The sequence below is a fragment of the Medicago sativa genome, chromosome 7, assembly GCF_051527215.1.
Source record: "Medicago sativa cultivar Bolivia chromosome 7, Bolivia_mono, whole genome shotgun sequence".
Taxonomy (NCBI): domain Eukaryota; kingdom Viridiplantae; phylum Streptophyta; class Magnoliopsida; order Fabales; family Fabaceae; genus Medicago; species Medicago sativa.
This window is the reverse complement of record NC_140755.1, coordinates 65,405,452-65,430,541: the sequence shown is the minus strand read 5'-3', so window position 1 is coordinate 65,430,541 and position 25,090 is coordinate 65,405,452. Positions and strand designations below refer to the sequence as shown.

General features: G+C 35.4%; 1 protein-coding gene across 1 annotated transcript; it reads left to right on the top strand.

Moving 5' to 3' along the window:
- The first annotated feature begins 5,769 nt into the window (after positions 1–5,769).
- Positions 5,770–8,765, top strand: LOC146907742 (putative glutathione S-transferase). The gene is made up of 2 exons (XM_085729629.1): positions 5,770–6,936; positions 7,842–8,765. The coding sequence occupies exons 1-2, from the start codon at positions 6,616–6,618 to the stop codon at positions 8,193–8,195; spliced, it is 675 nt and encodes a 224-aa protein (XP_085585755.1). The 5' UTR covers positions 5,770–6,615; the 3' UTR covers positions 8,196–8,765.
- The last annotated feature ends 16,325 nt before the right edge of the window (positions 8,766–25,090 follow it).

Here is a 25,090-nt window from a genome sequence, read left to right as displayed (position 1 = left end):
CATGAAATGAAATGGTTAGTAACACATGATAATATCAAAAGAAATGAAGCAAGAGAAGTACTATAACACAAAGCATAGAAAATGACCCAAAATAAAGGCAAGAATGAGTGTAAAACATGTCTAAGATTTGCTCATAAAGTGCAAGACTCATATGACTTATAATCCTCACATTCCAACACATTTTTAAAGGTTTAGAATCAGATTTTGGAATGGGAATTAAGGCAACATGACTAACTTGACATTTTAGAAGCAATCTTAAGCACATTTACATTATTTATTTACACAAGTAACTTGTAAACTAAGTAACCTACCAAGATTCACAATTATGCAACAATATCAAACACAAACAGTGGCTAAAACTCTATAAAAGTAATTGGCATAGGTCACAAATGTTCATCAAGAAAGTGGAATTGGAATCAAGCAAATTTTCATTCATTTTTAGCACAAAATAGCAAGAAAATCAACACCTTATCTTTTAACCAAATTTTAATATGTAAAAAAGATCACAAAACACCACAAAATTATCAAGAACTACTCATGAATTTTTTGGGAAATTTTTAAAAGGGTTTTTTGGACACGAGAACACACGAAACTTCACAATTTTCAACAAAGAGCAAACAATTAATCAAGAAAATACCACACATTTTTTTATCAAAATTTGATACATATAAACATCAAATGAAAGTCCAAGAATGCATAGAAAATTTTTTAGGATTTTTCATGAAAAGATTAAATGGACAGGGGTGCAAATGGCGAAAATCAACAAAAGCAGCAGATACAAGGGGGTGCAAACAATAAGACTGCAAAGAAACCACACAAAAGGCAAATATATGGGCCTAAGGAATGGGGGCGGGTCGGTTAGACCCATGGGTTTATGGGTCAAGAATGGATCAAGACCCTTTCTTCCTCCTTTTGTAAAACACGTAAACACACACACACACACCATTAACCTCTCCTCTCTTCATTCTTCTCACGCAGACTCCCTCCTTCACAACTCCAAGCTTCGTCTTCCCCAACACATTTCCGGCGGCGGTTGGCCGGCCAGGGGTGGCGGCGCCGCCGCCTGAACTTCTTTTTTCTCTTTTCACGTTATTGCTTTTTTCTACTTTTTCTCCACCTTAGTTCCTAACACATAATCCTCTTCTTATCTCCTGCTTATCCTATGTTCGTATTTGAATTCAGAGTCCAAAAGAAATGTTCACAGACACACAAATGCACAGAATTTTCACGAACAATCGCAAGAACATGATAACAGAATTCAGAGTCCAACCTTTAGATCTATACTAGCAAGAACATGATAACAATCGCAGCCATCGAAATAGCAATTTAAAGGTGGGATTATCAATTCATGATCCGTGGAACACTTACCTCTATCTGGATCGGAGAAGATACTGGAGGCACGACGGAAGCTTCGAACCGCTTCTTCTTCGTTTCGTCGCGGTCGGAGTTCGAATCGAACGCTGCTAGGTTGTTGCTATTCCCGCGTTCAAGCTCGTACAGTCTGAATCCGTCGCCGTTGCGTTTTTGCTGCTGTTCCAAATTGCTTCAGCTTCGTTCTTCTGTGCGTGTTTCAATTCCAATTCCTTCTTGTTCCATGAACTTAGCTTGCTGATTTTTGGTGATTGTTGTTTGAGATCGAAAAGCAGTATTGTGTTAAGGTGATTGATGAAGGTCTTTGATGGTGATTGAGTGGTTGGAATGGTGGTTTACGGTGGTGGAGTGGTGGTGGAATGTGTTGGTTACGGTGGTGGAGTGGTGGTGGAATGGGTTGGTATGGTGGAGAGGGAAGAAAAAGAGAGAGAAAGTTGGTTAGAGGTGATGTTAGGAGGTTGTTAGGGTGGTTGTTATGGTGGTGGAAGTTGGTTATGGTGGAGGAGAAAGTTGGTTATGGAGGAGAAGAAAAGAGTCACGTGAGGAAGAAAAGAGGGAGAGGAGAAATTGAATTTTTATGATTTTTTGTAAAAATGATTGAATGTTGAAAATTGACCACAAGTTTGACTTATATAGGTGATGAAAGGGATGCTTGGACCAATGAGGAAATGCCACATGGACTAAATAGTAACAAACTCTTAAGGACCAATAGCATTTGGACACATGGCACTTGGACTCTAACAAACTTAAAAAAAGGGATTAAAATGTAAATAACAAAAGTACAAGGACCGAAATGAAAATTAAAACTAAAATTGAATTGAAAAAGTAAAATGAAAATTAACGTAAAGCGAGACGATTAAAACAACAAAGCAGATTAAAATGAAACAGAAATATTATGTGAAATGACCAAAATGCCCCTAGGGGCTTAAAACGACTAAAAATGACTCAGATGAAATTTAAAAATGATTTTTTAACAGGGAATTGAAGCAAGAGCTTATTCAAACAAATTAAAAGACTCAGAGACAATTTTTAGAATTTAAACAGGGTTTTGACACATGAAAAGACTAAAATGCCCCTAGGGGCAAAACTGACTCAAAATGACTTCAAATGCGATTTTTGAAATGGATTTTGACATAGAATTGAAATGAAGACTTATTCAAACTATTTGAAAGGACTCAACCAAATTTTTAAAGATTGAAAGAGATTTTGACATAGGAAATGACTAAAATGCCCCTAGGGGCTAAACTGACTCAAAAATGACTCAACTGATATTTTTGAAATGAATTTTGACATGAGGTTGAGACAAGGACTTATACAAACCAATTTAAAAGACTCAAACACTTTTCAAGGATTAAAATGAGTTGAATGCAGGAAATGACTAAAATACCCTTTTACATGAATTTTGCAAATAATATTGAAATAAAATGCAGGGAAAGATGCAATTGATCAGAGACATATCAAATGACTTAAAATGCAAGAAAGGAAGGATTGAACAAGTATTTTTAGGTCCAAAATTAGGGTATAACAGGGGAGCATACAAACCTCAGACCCTAAAGTCAACTTGTTAATTAAATTATCAACAATTGACTATTAATACTTATGTTTGTCATCATCAAAAAGGGGGAGATTGTTAGAATAAAATAAATTTTAAGCAATGTCTATTGAGTTTTGATGATAACAAGATATTAAAAGTTCAATTGGATATGCTAATATTTGTTCAAGTGTGCATGTCCATAAACTAAAATTTATTATGTCTTAATTAAAGTATTGGTTCTGAAAGAAGAAATTGAAGAGCAAGGATTTTTATGAGAAACTATGTTTCAAGTCGGAATTTGAAGGAGTCAGACTCTGAAGGTCATCCATACTCTGGAAGTAGTCAGACTCTAAAGATCTCTCAGACTCTGAAGGTCATGATCTGGACAAGCTAAAGGACAAAGGAGTTGAAGTCTTGAAGATCAAGTTTGAATTATCCTGAAGATCAAGCACAATGGTTCTAAAGATATCATAAGGTCAATGGATGTCATTTTCAGTGAAGGTACAAAGAAGGAGAACAGTGTATCTGTGTATGACCACTACTCTACTACCTTCAACATTCCCATGTGCATTGTACGAAGCTACAAATGTGTTTCTATTGGAAAAGAACGGTTAATTCCTTAACAAGGAAATGATTCAAATTCATTCCTTCATAGGATATCAACTAAATCAAGCAACAAATCAATGATGAATGATCAAGCTTCTCAAATGACTCTTTGATGCGCTGTCACTCTTCAACGTCTCTTTTCAACCTCTATATAAAAGATTGAAGACTTGAAGAGATAACAAGACTCTGCAATATTTTTACAAGTGCCAAAAATCTGTCAAATTCATTATGCATCAAACACTTAGAATTTCTTATAAACTTTCATATCTTAGAAATTCTTAAGTCTAGAGTCTGGATTGTTTTGTATTTGTGAACACCTCTGATTGTATATCAAGTGTTCAAGTAAAAACTTATTTCTTTGTAATCTTTGTGTGTTAGAAGTCTCTTGCTTGTGTTCTTGAGCTATTGTAATCTTGTGTGATTATAATGAAAAATCTCTTGTAAGTGACAAGGGGACTGGACTACATTCAGAATGTGGAAGTAACCCGAATAAATTGTTTGTGTCTCTCTCTCTCTCTCTCTCACTCACTCATATCCGCTGCACTTAACTCTGAACATTGTTTCAGGTTCTGAAATCCATAAGAAGCTGAACTTTGGACTTAGTTAAAAAGAAGAAAAAGCTAACACAATTCAACCTATGCTTCTTGTATTTTTCTCACCTTCACCCCATTCTTGTGTTTTTCTCATCTTCAAAAATTTCTTAGATTGGTTGAAAAAATGTTTGTTTACGAAAGGAGTTTGGAGGATTAGGGGTTAGGAAAATGAGGGAGTTTAACACTGCTTTGTTAGGTAAATGGTGATGGATGTTATCAGTAGACAGGGGAGGTTTGTGGTATAGGGTGTTGGTAGCTCATTATGGTGAGGAGGGAGGGAGGTTGGTGGTTGTGGGTTAGAGCAGTTCTTTGTGGTGGCAGGAGGTAGCAAAAATCTGTGATGGTGTAGGTGTTGAGGTCGGGGGATGGTGGTTTGAGGAGAGTATTGTAAGAAGGGTTGGTAATGGTGTAGATACTTTTTTCTGGATGGACCCGTGGTTAGAAGCAGTTCCTTTCTGTGTGAAGTTTAGCCGCTTATTCGACTTGTCAGAGAATAGGTTGAGTATAGTAGCGGATATGTGTGGTTTAGGGTGGGAGGAAATAGGGGCATCTTGACAATGGCGTCGTCGATTGCGGGCATCAGAGGTGGAATTGCTAGGGGAGTCTAGGAGTTTATTTCATGATATTTCTTTGCAGTCTAATTTTATAGATTAATGGTAGTGGAGGTACAATCATTGCGGCGGTTACTCGGTTAAGGGTGCGTATAAATTGCTCACTAGCCAAGAATCTTATAGTGTTATAGCTACCTCAGATCTCATTTGGCACAAACAGATTCCCCGAATGTTTATATTTTGGCTTGAAGACTTCTTCGGAACAGGTTACCGACTAAAGATAATTTAGTAACGCTGGAATTATTTTTCATGACTCTCAATTATGTGTGACTGGTTGCGGAGGCTTAGAGACGGCTCACCATTTGTTTCTTTCATGTCCTTGTTTCGCCCTCCTTTGGAGCTAGGTTAGGTCTTGGATGGGCATCTCATCAACCGATCCAGACGCTCTTCAGGATCATATTGTTCAATTTGTTGACTCCTTTAGTGGCTCGCGAACACGTCGTTCTTTCATGCAAATTATTTGGTTATGTTGTGTTTGGGTCTTGTGGAATGAGCGAAATAATAAAGTTTTCAAGAATAAGGAAAATACAATTCATCAACTGCTAGAAAAAGACAAGTTACATTCTTTTTGGTGGCTGAAAACTTATAATGTCAACCTTGGTTCAAACTTTCATATCTGGTGGTCGAGCCCTTTTGTTTGTATGGGCATTGACTAACTTGTTTTTGTTTCCTTTAGTTTGTTTGACTGTAAACTTTTGAAGTTCTTTTTATCACACCTTGTGCTATTAAAGACTCTCTATTGTTGTTAATATAATCCATTTTTACTTGTTAAAAACAACATAATCACATTATATATAAGTATTGTTTTTCCTAATTCACCAAAATTAGTTACGTGTAAGGATTAAAACTCTTACGTTTGTGTTTGGCTAAAAATTTCTCGATATTAATTGCTTATAGTTACGTAACCCCTTACATCACTTTGTGTACATTCACATTGCCATACATTTTTTAATAGGAATTTTTTTTTGGGGGTTACAATTTTTAATAGGAAAATTGAAAGTGATATGAAATCAATAAATGTTTATAAAAGGTGGTAATTTTCATCTCACAAACCAATTTTATAGGTTCTATTGGATATATTCACAAATTCCCCTAAAATGATATCATAATTTTTCCAAGATTCGTTGGATCATTTGCTATCATGTTTCCGTTGTCGTATCACTCAAATCGCGATCTAGATGTTCAATCTTAGATACAGTGGCAGAGCCCCTTTACGGCATGGGTGGGCCATGACCCACCCCACCAATATTTTTTTTTAGGAAAAGTTACTATAATATTCTTAATTTTTAAATAAAATTATCTCGCAGTTCACCCTCTTTTCCATCTCAAAACGTTCTACTATCACACTTTCAATTTATTTGTAAACGTATATAATTATTTTAAATTTTCAAGTTATGTTATTTAATTTTTTTTGGTCACATTTTGCTTAATGCTTATTAAAACATAAATTTTGTGTGTGTGTGTGTGTGTGTATATATATATATTATAGTTTACTTTGACGGCCCACCCGAACATCTTTTCCTGGCTTCGCCACGCTTGGTTGTTAAGAGCCACAATTTTTTTTTTGAAGAAGCTAAATTAGCCCACCCAATTGGTAAGAGCCACAAATTAAAAGTGATATAACCTGAATACGTGTTTATTAGTAAGGCAGTTTTCACTTCATAAACCGGTTTTGTGGCGTTAGATTATACAACTACAAATTCTAAGACTTAATTGATTATAGTTTTCTAGCCTTTTTTTACTAGTTTTCAGTATTTGACTACTGTTTTTTGTTGTAAAATAATCCTTGCTCCTAATAGTCAAACAGAATAATCCTTGCTCTATATATAAAAGTAAATCCTAGGAGTTAATCAACAATCCAAAAACAGTTGTTTGAGTACATAATTGAACAAGCTCTACGATGGCATCAAATAAGGATGAGGTGAAGGTTTTTGGAATTGTGGGAAGTCCATTTTCAACCAGGGTGGAAATAGCTCTAAAATTGAAGGGAGTTGAATACAAATATGAGAACGAAGAGTCTGGGAACTTGAGTGATACACTAAAAAAATACAACCCTGTTTATAAGAAAGTTCCTGTTTTTGTTCATAATGATAAGCCCATCTTAGAGTCATTTGTGATTCTTGAATACATCGATGAGACTTGGAAACAAAATCCAATCTTGCCTTCTGACCCTTACAAAAAAGCCTTGGCTCGTTTCTGGTCCAATTTCATCGATGATAAGGTAAATTACTCCCCTCTTCAATTTTTCTTTGTGTACCTCTATTCCAAGTTCATATATCCAACTTTAGTTAGCATTAAATATGGTTTTTTAGGGTAGCATTAAATATTTTTTAGGGGTAAATTACACCTAAAATATAACATAGTTTAATTTTTTTTTAAAAACTAAATTAGTCCACCTAAATTGATATTTTTTTTAAAAAACTAAATTAGTCCACCTAAATTGATATCGGAGAGAATCGAACATGGGACCTTGAGGAGGAGCACACTCCCAAAGTCCCAAGTCTATGCCACCTGGCCAACCCAAATGGACAAATAACATAATTTAATTAGTATTAAGAACACTTAGATGAGATGATTCAGATCTCTCTTATTATAATCAAGATTTTGGGTTCAAATTCAGTTGGGTATGCGGCATCATTAAAAATCTTAAAAAGAGTTTACGCCAAAAGAAAACATAATTTAATTAGTGAAAGTTAACTTTGTACACTTTGACTATAATTGAAAATTGAATAGTTATACTTCTTCTAAACTTCTTTTTACGAACAAAGATTTTTTTTTAGCAAATGAACAAGATAGTTACCATAGAAGACTTCCTATACAAAAACAAATTAATTAACTTATGGAAAATGCTATGTTTCTAAAAAAATAACTTAAAAGAATTTTTTCAGACACAGTTGACAAGTTTTAATTGCATGATTTATTTGTTCACTTCCTATTTTTCAGTCACACCTCCTTGAATTGTGGCAAATAGTGTATTGTGATTGGCTGCTCTTTATTTTTGAAGAATTCTTGATGTTATTTTTCTAGGGATATAACACTCCTCTTAACTTATACTACTATGTGCGTAACATTTTTTTTTACTGTTAACATGGATAATTTAATAACTACCTTAATTTGTGGGACCAGTGTATGAATGATGTACGTAAAGCTTGTTTCACTTTTGACGAGAAAGAACGTGAGAAGAGTATTGAGGAAACAAAAGAGGCTCTTCGATTTCTTGAGAATGAGCTCAAAGACAAATTCTTTGGTGGGGAGGAGATTGGTTTTGTTGACATTGCTGCTGTGATCATATCTTTTTGGATCTCTCCAATAGAAGAAGCATTTGGACTGAAATTGTTCACTAGTGAGGAATTTCCGAAGCTTTATAATTGGAGCCAAGAATTCAACAATCACCCAATTGTTAAGGAAAAATTGCCTCCTAGAGAGATCCTTTTGGCATTCTACAAAGCTCGTTATGAAGATCATTTTGGTTCAAAATAGATCAATTTAAGGTGATATGTACTTGTGATATTTTAGGAAAAAAGTCAAAACTACTTGTTTGTCATCGGTTGAAAAACAACCGTGTTTTTACTGGTCTTTGCAGAAGTTGTCAGAAAAACATGGCACTTGGCTTTGAAAAGTGACTTTAATTGTTGCCACCGTTCCTATACAGTACCACCGTGGTATATGTTGTGTTGGAATAAAAAAACATATAAATCACAAATAACACATACATGTTGGATTGTGATTGATTGTTGTGAATTTAGTGGGACCTATTGTAAGATTAGTGGGACCCATTTTAGAGTTTAGAAGAGTGGTATGGATATTTAGAAAATGTAGTTGAGTGGTTTAAATAATTGAGAAGTGTGAAGTAATATAAAGTATTATGTGGGACCCATTTATACCACTCATATGGGTGGCATGGATGTGGGTGCTTTTAGTTTTAGTTTGATTTTTTATGTTATAGTTGATATGTGCAACCTAGGATTTCTCCTTGGTTAATAAATTATAGGATTCGGTTGTTTTCGTTTATACTCCATCCATCCTATTTTAAATAGCCTATTTTAAAAATGTGTACTATTCACATAACATGTTTTGATCATATTTATCTATTAATATACAATGATAAATAGTAACATATAAGATGTTGTTAGATTCATCTCGATGAATATTTCTAAAATATCAAATTTTTGTAATAGATTATTAAATATATTTAAGATCAAAATTGTGCATTGATATATGTGACAGAATCAACTACATCAAATAATATGAAACAGAGAGAGTATTATTTTAGTTACAAATCCTTATTCCCATAAAAATAACATATCACTTTATAACAAAATCAATTTAATTTATATATGTTAATGTTACTAGTGTGTTTACCCGTGCAATACACCAGTGATAGCCTACTATTTTTTTCCTCTAAAAATATACTCTCTCCGTCCCATTATAAGTGAGCATTTTCCTCATTTCACACGTATTACGAAAATGTGTATAAGTGAAAGAGAGAGAGAGAGAGAGAGAAATAGTTTTGAGTGTCCGGTCAAATATTGGTGCATTTCTCATTAGCATAAATGCAGAATAGAATATATTGAATTGGGAGTGATGAAAGTAATATTAATTAGAGTTATAATTGAAAAAAAGTAATTAATATTGTATTGAACTTTTTGGGACAATTTTTTTTGGTAAACGGCTCACTTATTATAGGACGGAGTGAGTATATTTTTTAGGGAAAGAAAAACATATACTTATTTTTTGTTTTTCAAACGATGGTCTTCCAATATTTTATGTTTGTTAGTTTGGTCATCGATTTTAAAATAAGCTAAATGTGGTATTAGACTGGACCGTCAATATATTTCTAAGGACCTAAAAGACTTCTAAAAGGGCTTTTAGACCCTCTTAAAGGACCTAGCACCCTCCAGAATGGCCCTAGGACCAAAGGCGCGCCCTCCCTAGGGCACCGCCTCAATCTGCTTCTAGTCCGTGAAAGTGACTTGGTAAGAAATTTAGGAGGTTGATTGCTAGAAGGGAAGTAGAGACTTGAAGTTCCTTCTTAGCAACAAGGTCTAGAACAATATGATAGTCAATTGTTAGGTGATTCATTCTAGTGTGAAATATGGGATTGGCACATAAGTAATTAACTACTTTGTTTTGGTGGTGGCTAGGGTTTGAACCCCGAACCTTGCATATATTATACATTGTCCCTAACAACTGAGCTAAGTTCACGAGGATAATCGTAGATTGTTTATTGCAAGACCATGAGTTTCCATTTGAACCAAGATATGCAAAATTTAGCACCTGCGGATTTCCTGTTGGCTATGTCACCACCCCTATTAACATTACAAAAGGCAGTGAGATGAAGTGTGGTTTCCTTAACTAGATGCAAACCATGTGAGATAGTATGTTTCAAATAGCGTAGAACACCCTTTAATGCTTGCATATTATTGGCGATGTGAACTTGCATGTGTTGGGAGAGTTTGTAGAATGCAAAAGGTACGTATGGACGAGTGATGGCTAAGTAGCGAAGAAAGGCAATGATGTTGCGGTATAGGAATGCATCGCAACTTAGTGCTGTAGACTCTGGTATAAGAGTGTTTGAGGTGGCCATAGTTGGCCACGAATGAGTGTAATGCATTGAACATGCACATGGAGATTGCTTGAAGTTGTTGAGAGAATTGTGAGGTTTGCAAATATAATTTGGGTATGTTTAATGTACAAACCCAACTGGTTGATACATATAGACTTCTTAATTGAGAATGTCAATGAGAAATGCATTATTGATATCCATTTGCATGAGAGATGATGACATGTCATCTTATTTTCAGCATTTTTTTTGTTATTTTTGCAGTTAATTGAGTCAAAAAAGAGGATTTTTAGAGAAGTTGCTCATAATTTAAGGGACATTTTGTAATGTTTTCAAATCAAGTCGTGTAATTTTGTTTTCTCCCTAAACCAGACAATTTCATAAGTGTTTTGAATCTTTTAGTGAAAATTCATGTAATTCGACAAACAAGACATCTCGTGGAAGTTTTGAAAGATATGGAATGAAGTTCTAGAAGCCTATGAAGACATTATAAGTTGGAGAAATTATGTCTCAAACCTCAAGATCAAAATGGAGAAGGAAAACACTCGAAAAGACGAAGAAAAATACAAAAACGGAATCGTGGCCATTGAGGCCACACACCCCAGGCACATGGTGTTGGAACAAAATGTGTTTAACAATAAACCTTTGAGAGTTTTGATGATAACAAAGTATTAAAAATTGTCAATTGGATAAGCTAATATTTGTTCAAGTGTACAGGACCATAGACAAAAATTTGACATCTTAAATAGGTTATGGATGAACAAAAGAGAGCTAAGGAATCAACAAAAAGGAAGCTTAAAGCATCTGAAGAGAAATGCTCCTGAAGACAAAGTGCTCCTGAAGTGATAACGTCATCAGAAGCAACTATATCAGAAGCATCTCATCAGAAGCAAGTTCATCACCAGAAGCTGAAGTTCATCAGGAGATGCAAGACTTAAAGCTTCAAGGGTTGTTCAATGGATTTAAACTCGTCTAAGCATTGCAGAAGACTGGAAGTGTAAAGCAACGATCATTTTGAAAGGATTTGAAGGCATTGAATGCTTATTCTTCAAAGAGCGTTGACAAAGTACAATTGTACGAAGTGTACAACCACTACCTCCACTACTCTGTTTTTGTCTCTGCTACAAGACAAGAAAAACAGCTCTGCTTGCAACGATGTTCCTTCACAATGGGAATGAATTTGAAATTGATCCTTCATAGGACAATAACCATATCAGGCAAAAGATCAATGGTGATTGATCAAAGCTTCAAACGACTCTTTTTGATGTGCTGGCAATTCAGAACGTCTCTTTCACACCTCTATATAAAGGAGTGAAGACTTAGAGATTGGCAAAGGACTCAACAACAATTCACAAGTGCCAAAACTCTGCTGAAATTGTTCTGCATTCAAAAGTTCACTTAGAATTTCTTATCAACTTTCATATCTTAGAAATTCTAGAGTCTTAAGAGTCTATATCTGATTTGTATTGTGAACACCACTGATTGTATATCAAGTGTTCAACCTCAAACAATTTGCTTTGTAATTCTGTTTGATTAGAAGTCTCTTGCAGTTGTGCTTGAGCAATAGAAGTCTCTTGATTGTGTTCAGGAGCATAGGAAGTCTCTTGCAGTTGTGCTTGAGCAGTTTGAAGTCTCTTGCTAGTTTTAGCAGTGAGCAGTTGTAATCAGATATTACATTATAGTGAACTCTCCTTGGAAGTGCAAGGGGGACATGACTACTTCCGGTTTGTGGAAGGAACCTGTATAATTTTTGTGTGTCTTTCTTCTTTCTCTCTCTCTCTGGGTTTTTACCCGCTGCAATTTAGTCTTGAACATCACTTCAGAAGCAGAACTCTATTTGCTTCTGATCAGTGTTTTCAGCTTAGGAGAAAACGAAGAAAAAGCAAACACAATTCAACCCCCTCCCTGTGTTTTTCTCACCTTCACATGGAAGAAAGAGCAAAAAGCTCTCTATCAGCTGACACGCGCTAGACGTGTGACCCGACGCGTGGCGCACACCTTGTTCCGTAACAAAAACAACTGTTTGCTTTTTTTTCTCAACGTGTTTGGGGAAAAAACCGAGTTTTTTAACGCAAACCCATCTGAAAATATGCATATAAAAACAAGAGCTCTCATTCACAAATTCTCAATCAGAACTTTGGTTATTCAAGAGAAAGGCAAATCACTAAAATCATCAAGAGTAGCCTCTCTCATTAACCTATGTTCTTAGAGTATGTTTTATTTATGTTATATCATGTCTTTTGTCACCATGAATAACTAAACATCAATTAATTAAGGTTTTAAGATGAATCTCTATTTGTTTGTTGAATTTTATGAATATAAGTCTTTTATTCAATTATGTTTGAGATTATTTAATTTTTGTATGTAAAAGGATTAGTGCTTTCATCAAAATTAGTTCTGTGTAAGCAAATTAAAAAACTCTTTAGCTTGTGTTTGCCTAAAGTTTCTCGAAACTCTTATAGGAACGTAATCCCTTACATCACTTTTTGGGCATTCACGTAGACATAATTTTTAATGTTTTTGTTAAAAAGTATTTGATTTCCAGAAAACTAATATTTGTTTATAAAAAAGTTATACTAACAAGTGTCTTAAAAGTATTCTCCCTTGTCACATTTATAAGCAATTTTTGCTTTTTCATATTTATTAAATAAATGACGTATCTAGACTATATTATATTTCAGATATTTCAATTATTTAAATAATCTAAAAATGCAAAAATTGGTTATAAATATGACCGAAAGAAGTATTGTTTAAGGAATCTATTATAAGAAATTTTATCTTGAAACATAAATCAAAGACATTTAAATGTAATAATTATACAAGTTTCTATACAAAAATTACTATTTTTAGTTGCTTAAACAATGTCTCAATGACAGTTATTAGCATTTCTCTATAATAAAAAAATTCTGACATAAAGGGTCGATACACATGTTTATACATTTGTTTTATGGTAGCACTTGTGTGACATTGGGGTGCCAATGTCATAGACATTTGTCAATAACAATAAGATAGGTGACTTTCTTCTCTCTCTTTCATAAGGATTATTTTTTTGTTTTTTATTATATTTTACATAAACAGTGACACGTGTCACATTGTGGTTGATCAATGTTAGATGACATTGGTGCCCCATTGTCACACAAGTGTCATCCTTTTTTTAAGGGGTTATACATGTGTATCCAATAATTATTTCTGAATTCATTACTCCATCCGTCCCATATTAGATGACATGTTTGACAATGTGTACTGTTGACATGACAAACTTTGACAATATTTTTCTGTTAATGTACATGGATAAATAATATCATACTAGTATAGTGACCCGTGCCAAGCACGGGGAAATAAAAAACTTTTTTGATCAAATGTATAGATTTTGTATTATGTTATCTTAAAGTTATAAGTGTGGTTATAATTTAAATTTGATACGGAAAAAAATATCATCTTAATTTTTTAATTTTGTATATATTTTGAAATATCTAAACATTGTTTGTAGTTTAAGATGTACTCATTGTTAAATTTAGCATATGTAATATTTTAGCAAAAATACGCCGACGTACTGTATATTATTATTTGTTGACATAATGTATTTTACTAATCATAAAAACTAAAAAAATTTGTATTTTTTTATATAATAGTCAGTGTCAGATGTATAAACCTGGTCTATGAATGCAAACGTTAAATTTTTTACGGGTGTGTATAAATATAGTTTAGGCTATAGAAACGCTGATTGTTATTTGTTTTTATTTTTTACAAAACCAATGGTCTAATGTAAATATTGTATTTTAGGTAACAACGATGTAAAAAAAAGTTTTGCATATTGTTATACCTGAAAAGTGCATCAATTAAAAGTCAATGGCAGGAGGATCTGCTTATATAGAAATTGCATGTCCTGTAATGACCAGTATGCCTTACAAAGAAATTAAAAAAAAACAACTTCGAAACAATACACAACTTTAGTTTTCTAAATTATAGCAACAACAATTCTAAAACATAACCAGATCATACTTTTTGAAAAACTTCACGATACACAACATTTGTGGTCTCCTTGCAAACATTATTATCTTCATCCAAGATGAGCACCTTCAAACCTTTTCTAGAAGTAACTTGAGAGACAGCGACATAGAGTTGTCCATGCGTGAACACGTGCTTAGGAAGATAAACTCCCACTCGAGATAAAGATTGACCCTAACTTTTATTTATTGCCATTGCAAAACAAAGCGTCAATAGAAATTGCATCCGCTTGAATTTGAAGGGTAGTCCTGGATCACTCGGAATAAGATTCATCTTGGGAATGAATACCCTGGTACCTGCCCTTTTTCCTGTAATTACGGTAGCATCTATCGTGCTCTTCCCTAGACGTGTAACTGTCAGCCTCGTACCATTACACAGTCCATTGGCCTGATCGATGTTTCTCATCAGCATATCTGGACATCCCACCCTTAGTTTCAATCGGTGATTTGGAATTCCAGAGCTCTTAATACCATTAACAAATTCCGTTGTGAACCACTCGCTTTGAACATCAGAAATTTCACCCGATTGACCAACAGAATCAGAGCTTAAATACTCTTTCTCTTCACCTGGAATCAGTGACATCATATATTCGTTAACATGCTCAACTGAATCAAGCGTCGGTGCGAGTATTCCCCTTTCTTGGAAAAATAGCGAGTCACCAAGGTTATTATTCAAATCGGGATACACAAAGTTTATAAGTGACATCAACGGATTTGTTGTGTCCGATATGAGCAAATCTTCAGGAATTTCTGCCTTCATTTCACCATTCTCATCTGAAGCGTCGTTGCCATCTCCAATTGAGAGTATCCACTTGCCAAAATTAGCAATTTCTTCCTGCGCTGCAGGTATCGAAGGTGCACCCAATCTCATATTAACAGTAAGCCTTAACGCATTATAATAAGCCCATATCCTTGATGAATTGATTGAGGCATCAACAATATCATGCCTCGTTCCTTTTCGGACAAAAGACAATATCTGCCTGAAATCACCACCTAAAACTACTGTCATTCCACCAAAAGGTCTAAACTCGTTTAGGGGATCATTCTTGGACTTGATATCACACATTGATCGGTCAACTGCCTCAAAACACCATCGGCGCATCATTGGAGCCTCATCCCAAATTATCAACTTTGTAGCACGCACTAGGTCTGCCCTAAGACTATCCTTTTCCATTGTAAGCGATGATGCCTCATTAATCTCAATAGGGACTGTCAGCGTCGAGTACGCGGTTCTTCCACCTGGTAATAGAAGAGCCGGTATACCGCTGGATGCAGCATTCAATACAATTAACCTCTTCGATCTAACAGCAGCCGACAATGTTTTCCATATAAAGGTTTTTCTTGTACCACCGTAACCATATAAGAAAAAGAAACCACCATCGTCAGAACCAACGGAGTCCATGATCTTGTCATGCACACATCTTTGTTCATCAGTCAGCATCAGTAACATATCAACGTGTGTCTTTTCCAGTTCATCTTTGTTGTAATTTAGCTCATCAACGATAAGCTTGTTTGTGAAAGTTGGCATGTCTGATGCGTTTGGCCTGGGCATAGATTTGAAGTTAGTAAGCGACCGTCCGTTTTCCTGAAGCAGCATTTCAATTTCAATCCAACACAGGTTCTTCAAGTCATCGTCACCGATATGCAGATCTGCATATTAAATGTAAAGTCACGAAATTAATATTAACACCTTTGCATGCATATGTGTGCACGTTGAAGAGAAAAAAAAATATTAGCTTTATATGAGGATCCTTTATATTTAAACATATCAGTCTATAAAATGTGGAAAATTCTGAATGGTATCGTAGAGTTAGTAACTCTTAGTTTGTTCTTTACTATATCCTTAAAAAAGTACCTCTTAACTATTTAAACTAATCTAATCAGTCTTTACTATATCCTAAAAAACACACCCCTCGAAAACAACCTTGTCATCAAGGTTGAAATGTGCTAAATTTCTTAATAGGTAATAGTCTTCAAATGTATCACCCTTATCCCTAGTTTTTATTAGTGAAGTACTGTTTTCATTCTCACTTTAATTTGAACTCTTTGGTTCCACCAAGATTATTTACTCCTAGCTAGGTCCAAAACCTATTAATCCTTCTAGTGTCCAAAACCTATCATTTTTGCTTCTATGTAGCTTCACACACACAACCTTCCTTCAAAATCTTTTGTAGGAAAACACTTTGGTTTTGATCCTTTAAATGTCACCACTTGATCCTTGTATCCCAATCATGGCCTCTCATCTCCGCTCTTATCTTAACCCTTACATCCATAACCAATACTATATGTTGGATAGTCAAACTCTCTCCATGTAAAGCTGTAAATTCAAACAAATATTTCTGTCATAATTCCGAATAAGAAATACATCTATTTGAGAACATGAAATCCCACTCTTATATGTAATAAATTTCCTTTTTATTTTCCTAAAGTATGATAAAAGACAACAAAAAATCTAGGATGGATTTACCCTATGCATTTATGTCCCCAAGGCTATAGCCTCTTTCACGCCTTTAAAACTTATCAAACATTCCTTACATATCCATTTAGATCCCCCTTAGAAAAACATTTTCTCCTTGTGATATATCTTGAATTAAACCTTTCAAATCCTTCCAAAATTTAACTTTAAAATATTCTTCCAAACCTACCTAAGGTGAGTAAACACTCATAACATCAAAGATGTCTTATTTCCTTTAAAAAAAATATAAAATAAAGATGTCTTATTAAACTAAAAATTTGTGGGATACAATCAAATCTCACATCATCTTTACATCCACAATATCCTTTTTCAATTCCTTATCCACAATAATGCCTACGCCATTTCTCGATCTAACTTTTCCAGTTTATCAATGCTTAAATCTTGAACTATCTAATTCTTTTGCCTTTTCATCTGCCCACATAGTTTTTTGTTGGCACATAAAATTAATCTTCATTTTAGTCATAGCGTCAACTATTTCCATATTGTTTTATCTTGGTTTTCGGGTGTCAAACATTGATTACGTTTGAACCTTTTAAACCGGTGATATCTTATTTTTTCTTGGGAAGGGAAAAAGTAAGCAAAACCCTTGAGAATCGAGGTCCGGGAGTTGTTTTCGCTACGGGAAGGTGTTAGGCACCCATAACGACTATAGTAACCTATAGGAACCGTCTTTAATTCCTACGCGCGCGCTTTATTTTTAAATGCTATTTTGAAAGATGTTATTAAACCTAAGAGTTACTAAATGAAGAATTGGAGGGAGAAGAATGTTTTTGGAGTTTTATTTTAGTTGAATTGAAGGAATTTTGTTCCTTGCCTACGTACCCGTTTAAGGGATCAAATCCACCGTAGTTCTCTCTCAAAAATGTTTTTGTTTTTGTTGGTTGATTTTAAGTTTGAAAATGGATTTTGAAGAATAGAAAGAGGCCTCAAGGGCATGAGATTAGGAAATAGTGAGGTTGAATTAGTGAATTGCAAAATATGGTCAAAGTTTGATTATTTTCATTGAAATTTGATTAAGAAAATGAAAAAGAAAATACAATGGGATTTTGGATCCCAAGGTTTATTTGGAAAATGGTTTGAGTGAAGTTGTTCACATTTGTTTGGAAAATTGGTTTTTTCTAAGTTTAAAGCCCTAGGCATTCATCTAAACATACAATCCTAACCATACATCTAAACATGCATATTCTAGCTATATTATAGTGATGTGTGTGCATGTGTCGGTGCTTGTGTCGGTGTACATCATTAGAGTCCATTGTCCTTTACATCATACCCTAGATACATTCTATGGCCTCTTTGCCAAGAAATTAAAAGCATGAAAGAATATTACAAAATTTCCTAAGTGTTTACATTCTAACTTTTGGTACAAATTAAGTTGCAAGAAAGAAAATAGAGATGAAAATGGGATGCAATGATGATGCTTATGGTGAATATGAAATATGAAAGGAAAATGGTTAGTAGCATAAGGCAAATATCGAAGAAGTGAAGTAAGAGAAATATTAGAATGTAAAAAGTAGAAAATAAGTGCAAACATGGCTAAAATTTGTTCATAAAATGCAAGAACCAAATGACCTATAATTCTCACATTCCAATTACATTTTAAAGGTTTAGAAACAAGTATTGGAATGGGAATTAAGGCTACATGGTTTACTTGACATTTTAAAACAAGTTTGAAGCATATTTACATTATTTATTTACTTAATGACTTGCAAGCTAAGTAACTAATCAATATTCACATGCATACAGTAAAATCTAACACAAACAGTAGCAATAAACCCACAAAACATCTAGCATGTATCACAAACAATTATCAAGAATTTGAAATAGAATTTGGACAAAATTTTCATGGATTTTCAAACAATTTAAGGAAATAAAGCAAGAAAAATGAAATAATATTTTCCATCAAGATTTTCAGTAAACAAAATGCATAAAAACACCACAAAAATTAACAAGAACATGTACAAAAATTTATGGAATTTTTCAAGTAATTTTGATCATGAACAGAGGTGTAAAAAGCAAAACAGTGTTAGGAAATAGCAAAAATAAAAAGGAAAACGAATTCTGCACAGATACCAAGCCCAAGCCCAAACCCATGGATATGTCTGGATCATCCAAGAGCCTCAGAGGCGTTGGATTGATCCAGGGTTTCCAAAACCTAGATCTAACGGGTAAAATGGAAAGAAACTGAACCAGGAGCAAACCGGACCGGTTCAACACCTTTATATAAGGCATGAGACCGGTCCAATCCTCATTCTCAACATGTCTCTCTCTCTCTTCTATCGTTCTCTTCTCTCTTCTCTCTAGACTCATCTTCTCCGGCGGGTTTCACCGCCGCCGGTGAAGATTCCGATGCCGGAAACCTAACTAACACTCAAACATACCAAAACTCTCCGATCTAAAGCTTTTCACCGTTTATTTTTCAATCTAAACATGTATCAAGCATCAGACATCACAAACAAGGCTTAAATCTATGCAGATCGGGGCTCAAACTTTACGGTTTTAAGTTTTTCGAAAACTCTTCGTACTTTTGAAACGAGGCTTTAATCCATGTTATTTCTTCTGCTGATGATAGATTTGATCTTGATTTTGTAAAACGAACGGTTAAATTGTACAGATCTGTCTTTTAGGGTTTCGTTTTCGAAGCTTTTGAAACTTTTTCTGAATATATCGAAACGAAACCCTAAACTGAAGTACTTTTCTTACTTATGATGATTATAGGCCTCGTTTCAAGAAACAAACGGTGAATCTTTGAAGATTCACATCGTTAGGGTTTCGTTTCGAAGTTCTTCGAATCTCTTTCGAAGCTCTTCTTCAACTTCACCGTTTATTTCTGTCTGTTGAGCTTCGTTGAGCTTTTGCGATGAGAACGAAGAGGTTTTTCGAGGATTACCTGGTTTACTTTTGGAGATTCGAACAAAAGATCCTTGTTGAAGCTTCTGGTAAGTTCTGGAACCGAAAATAAATCGGTGATCCTCTTCTTCTTCTTCACTGATTCACAATTGCTTCTGTTACTCTTCTTCTCGCCTCAAACCCTTCGTGATCGCACTTTGGTGCTTGAATTGCGAAGGTACGAACTCGATGATGAAGGTTCTTGATGAATCTCTGAGAGTTCGTGACAGATTCGATCGATTTGCACAATGAATTGTTGAATTAAGCTTTGTATTGATGTGAATTTGAGGAACTTTGAAGATTTTGGAAACGGTTAGGGTTTCTGTTATGAATGTTCTTGAAACTTTTCTGAGAATTTTGGTGTTTGATCTTTGATGATCAGAGAGAAAATCTGAAATGTGTTTGTTGAGTTGGCGTGTATTCAATGGGTTTAGCAATGATTGGGGCTCCTTATATAGCTGACATGTGGATATATGCCCCAATAGAAAATTGACACATGGACAAAACCCTAACTGATTCGGCCTTGGCATGATTTTGGACCTTGGGACCCTTTCTGCAATTTTTGAAACTTTGGAGGACTATTCTGCAAAATAAAAGTCAAAAAGGACCAAACTGCAAAAAATAAAAACTTAAAAGAAATCAAAAAAAACAACAAAAAAACTAATATGCAAAAATATGAAACTGAAGGGCCTGACAAGAAAATTGAAAAGGTCTTGGATGCAATTTTTGGAAGTTTTGGACTTAGAAAAAAAACTAAGAATAAAATTGAAAATAAAAAATGATAACCTGACTAAACGTAAAGTGAAACGTCTAAAATTTGACAAAACGGACTAAAATGAACCAATGGCCTAAATGAGGTACTTTAAAGTACCTCTCTGCCGAAATTTCGTGTGAAATGACCAAAATGCCCCTGGGACTGAAAACGACTAAAAATGACTCAGATGCAGTTAAAAAAATGGATTTTTGACAGAAATTGAATCAAAGACTCACACAGGCAAAATTAAAAGACTCAGGGATAATTTTTAGGATTTAAACAGTGACTTGACACTTGAAAAGACTAAAATGCCCCTAGGGGCAGAATTGACTTAAAAATGACTTCAAATGCAATTTTAAAATGGATTTTGACATAGAATTGAAATGAAGACTTATTCAAACTATTTGAAAGGACTCAAACAAAATTTTGAAAGACTGAGAGAAATTTGACATAGGAGATGACTAAAATACCCTTGTATGTGAATTTTGCAAATAACATTGAAATAAAATGCAGGGAAAGATGCAATTGATCAGAGACATATCAAATGACTTGAAATGCAAGAAAAGGAGAAATTGATTAGTATTTTTAGGTCCAAAATTAGGGTATAACAGCTGCCCCTATTTAAGTTTCTTTGTCCGGAGAGTCAAGAGACGAAGTCTTAGAGTTGACGGGACGAAGATACTTAAATATTGACATTTGCACTGTTTTTGGACATAAAAATACGCTTTCAGAGTTTCAAAATTATGAATGTCATGCAGTATTTTAGTTATGAATGCAAGACAAACAACTGGGGTCTATGGAACCTGTGATGTCACTGGGGATTCAGGTGGACATTGACAGGGTAGACAAACCAGGGATAGAAAATAAGGTACAAGCTGCTCTTTGGGTCGAACTAGTCACTTGACCAAGGAATACAAAACAAAAGATAGGTGCAAGCTGTTCGTGGGATTTGAACTTGGCACTTGACCGGAAACATAGACATATAGGCAGATACAAGCGGTTCTTTTGGATCGAACTTGACACTTGGTTAAACAGATAGACGGACACAAACTGTTCTTTTGGATTGAACTGGCTGTTTGGCCGGAGACATAGACAAAAGGGTTGATACAAGCTGCTTCTTTGGATCGAACTTGCTTGTTGGATTATCACCACATCATGTGGGAGAGTGCAGACTGTTCTCTTAGATCGAACTCGTCGTTTGACCGATAACAAAGCATAAGCTGGGTACAAACTGTTCTTCAGATTGAACTTGCCGTCTGACTGATAACAGAGCATGAGCTGGATACAAACTGTTCTTCAAATCGAACTTGCCGTTTGACTAATAACACAGCATAAGCTGGGTACAAACTGTTCTATCGAACCTGCCGTTTGTCCGGAAGCATAGGTATATAAGCAGGTACAAGTGGTTCTTTTTGGATCGAACCTGGCACTTGACCAGTAACAAGATACAAATTGAGAGCCTGGCTTAACAAGATACCAATTGAGGGTAAATTGTTATTGACTTGATTTGGAAATAGACATGACCCTTTTTGTTGGCCCAAGAGTAAATTGACATTGACTTGAATTGAATTGGCAGTTGCAATTAACATTGACATTGACATCGACATTGGCTTGGAAATTGAAATTGACATTGACATTGACATCGACATTGGCTTGGAAATTGAAATTGACATTGACATTGACATTGGAATTGAGATTGGAATTGAAATTGGAGACTGACATTGGAGATTGTCATTGAAATTGGAATTGACATTGACATTGGATATTGGAAAGTTGCAATTGACCTTGAAATTGGATTGAAATTGGATTGAAAATTGGTATTGGAATTGGATTGAAAATTGGCATTGGAATTGGATTGAAATTGGAAATTGACATTGAAACTGACATTGGAATTGGAATTTGGCATTGGAATTGGAATTAGAGATTAGCATTGACATTGTCATTGGATGTCAACATTGACATTGTCATTGAAGTTGAGATTGCTTCGAATTTGACATTTGAATTTGAGTTGAAATTTGACAGTTTGACATTGAAATTGAGATTGGAGTTGACATTGGAGATTGGAAATTGCTTCGAATTTGCCAGTTTGACATGATTGGAATTGAAGTTGGAGAGTTGAAACTTGCATTGAATTTGGCAGTTGAAAGTTGGATATGCAACATGTATGTATGGTATAGCAAGATTATTGGATGTATGAGCACATAAAATGCATGATTATGCATGTATGAATGCTTGGAATGCATGATTGGTTGGTAATTTGGCAGAGAAATTTCACAAAGGCAGATGAGACATTGGAAAATTGGGCACGTAGTGGCTCGTGCTGCGACATATTCACAGGGGAAAAACCTCTTTGGAGAGACCGTCGTTGAGAGACGTAACGAAACCATGGCTGAGGGCAATAAAACTTGTAAAGGAGGACCCTTGGAAGGTTCTTGGACACAGGTCGCCGTTGCTAGGCGTGTCAGTGCTGAGTAAACATTGGATGTTCGCATCTGTGGTCAATGCTTTTCAATATTTCATTCTTTCATTTTTTCATTTTCAAATCCCATTTTTTGCCTGAACCGCCCTTTCGGGTTTTCGATTCACCGGGGAATAAATTCTTTTCATTGCCCCATTTTTGCCTGAATTGCCTTCATAGGTTGTCAATCAGCGGGGTGCTCATTTTTTGCCTAAGCCGCCCTTTCGGGTTTTCAACTTAGCGAGCTTTTCATTTTCATTTTTTCAATTTTTCATTTTCATTCTGTTTTTCATTCCTGCCATTGACCACAGATCATCTTGGGGAGTAACCTGCTTGTAACATGTATTGAAAGAGACATTGACATTCATTTATTCATGCATGTTTCATTGAAATGTACCCTATTGCTCAGGTTTGCTTTCAAAATATACAGGAAAAGGTTTTTCAATTTTCAAAAGATGTTTGTTTCAGACATTAACATTATCAAATGGAAAGAAAATGTTTTGTATATAGCATTGAAAGTAGAAAGGAAAATAGAATTTCAAACAGTAGAAAGGCTCAAATTGATGTAAAAGAGTGAGAGTCAGCCAAAGGCATGACTTCACGGATTTACGAAGCTTGGAAAATGGTAATTTTATTGGTTGGTGATACATTGAACACGATGACCGCTACATTTCATAGAAATTTTGAATCCATAAGTACAGAAGCCTCTGATGAAGAAGATCATTGGCAGTTGCAGATGCCCCAAGGGGTGATGGTGATTTGCCAGATATAGTTACTTGTCTTTTATTGTCAACCTCATTTTTGCATGAACCGCCCTTTCGGGTTTTCGGCTCATCGAGGCGCTCATTCTTGCCTGAGTTGCGTACATTCTCAGCGAGCTTTTCATATTCATTTTTTTTTGTCCCTAACTTTTGCCTGGATCGCCCTTTCGGGTTTTCGATCCACCGGGAAGCGCATTTTTGCCTAGGCCGCCCTTTCGGGTTTTCGACCTACCACGCTGTTCTTTTCTTTTTAGACAAAGTATTTCTTGACTATATCGGCATTAACAGGATTTGGAAGCTCAACACCATCCATGTGTGTAAGAATCAAAGCACCACCAGAGAAAGCCTTCTTGACGACATAAGGACCTTCATAGTTAGGTGTCCACTTGCCCCTTGGGTCGGGTTGCTGACTTATTCTTCTTTTCAATACAAGTTCGCCTTCCTTGAATTCTCGAGGTCGGACTTTCTTGTCAAAAGCATTCTTCATTCGCACTTGATACAACTGTCCATGAGTCATAGCATCCATACGTTTCTCTTCAATCAGATTCAATTGATCGTAACGACTTTGACACCATTCAGCCTCAGTTAATTTCGCTTCCATGATCACTCGAAGAGATGGAATCTCCACTTCCAGAGGGAGAACTGCTTCCATGCCATACACAAGAGAGAAAGGAGTTGCCCCGGTTGAACTACGCACTGTAGTACGGTAACCATGCAGGGCAAAAGGTAGCATTTCATGCCAGTCTTTGTAAGTAGTGACCATCTTCTGAACAATCTTCTTGATGTTCTTGTTAGCGGCCTCCACTGCACCATTCATCGGAGGTCTATAAGGAGAAGAGTTGTGATGTTCAATTTTGAATTCTTCACATAAAGCTTGCATCATGCTATTGTTCAGATTGGAACCATTGTCAGTGATGATCTTGTTGGGAACACCATATCGACAGATGATGTTATTCTTGATAAACTTGACAACCACTTGCTTGGTCACATTTGCATAGGAGGCAGCTTCAACCCACTTGGTGAAGTAGTCAATTGCCACTAGAATGAAACGATGTCCATTGGAAGCTTTCGGTTCAATCCTTCTGATCATGTCAATGCCCCACATAGAGAAAGGCCATGGGGAAGAGATAACATTGAGAGCATGTGGAGGCACATGAATCTTGTCAGCATAAATTTGGCATTTGTGGCATCTTTTAGCATGTTTGTGGCAGTCACGCTCCATAGTTATCCAGTAATAGCCGGCTCTTAACAGTTTTCTTGACATGGTGTGGCCCGAAGCGTGGGTCCCAAAGGTACCGTCATGTACATCATGCATCAGTTTCTCAGCTTCTTGCTTGTCAACACATCTCAGCAAGACCATGTCATAATTCCTCTTGTATAGGATTTCTCCGTCCAGAAGGAATTTGCTAGCCCATCGTCTTAAAGTCTTTTTATCCCGGTTGGAAGCACCAGGTGGATATTCACGATTCT

Bases quoted from the DNA above. Each gene is read 5' to 3' on its own strand.
- LOC146907742 (XM_085729629.1), top strand. From the start codon at position 6,616: ATGGCATCAAATAAGGATGAGGTGAAGGTTTTTGGAATTGTGGGAAGT. The intron at 6,937-7,841 runs GTAAATTACTCC...TTGTGGGACCAG, and splicing joins CCAATTTCATCGATGATAAG to TGTATGAATGATGTACGTAA.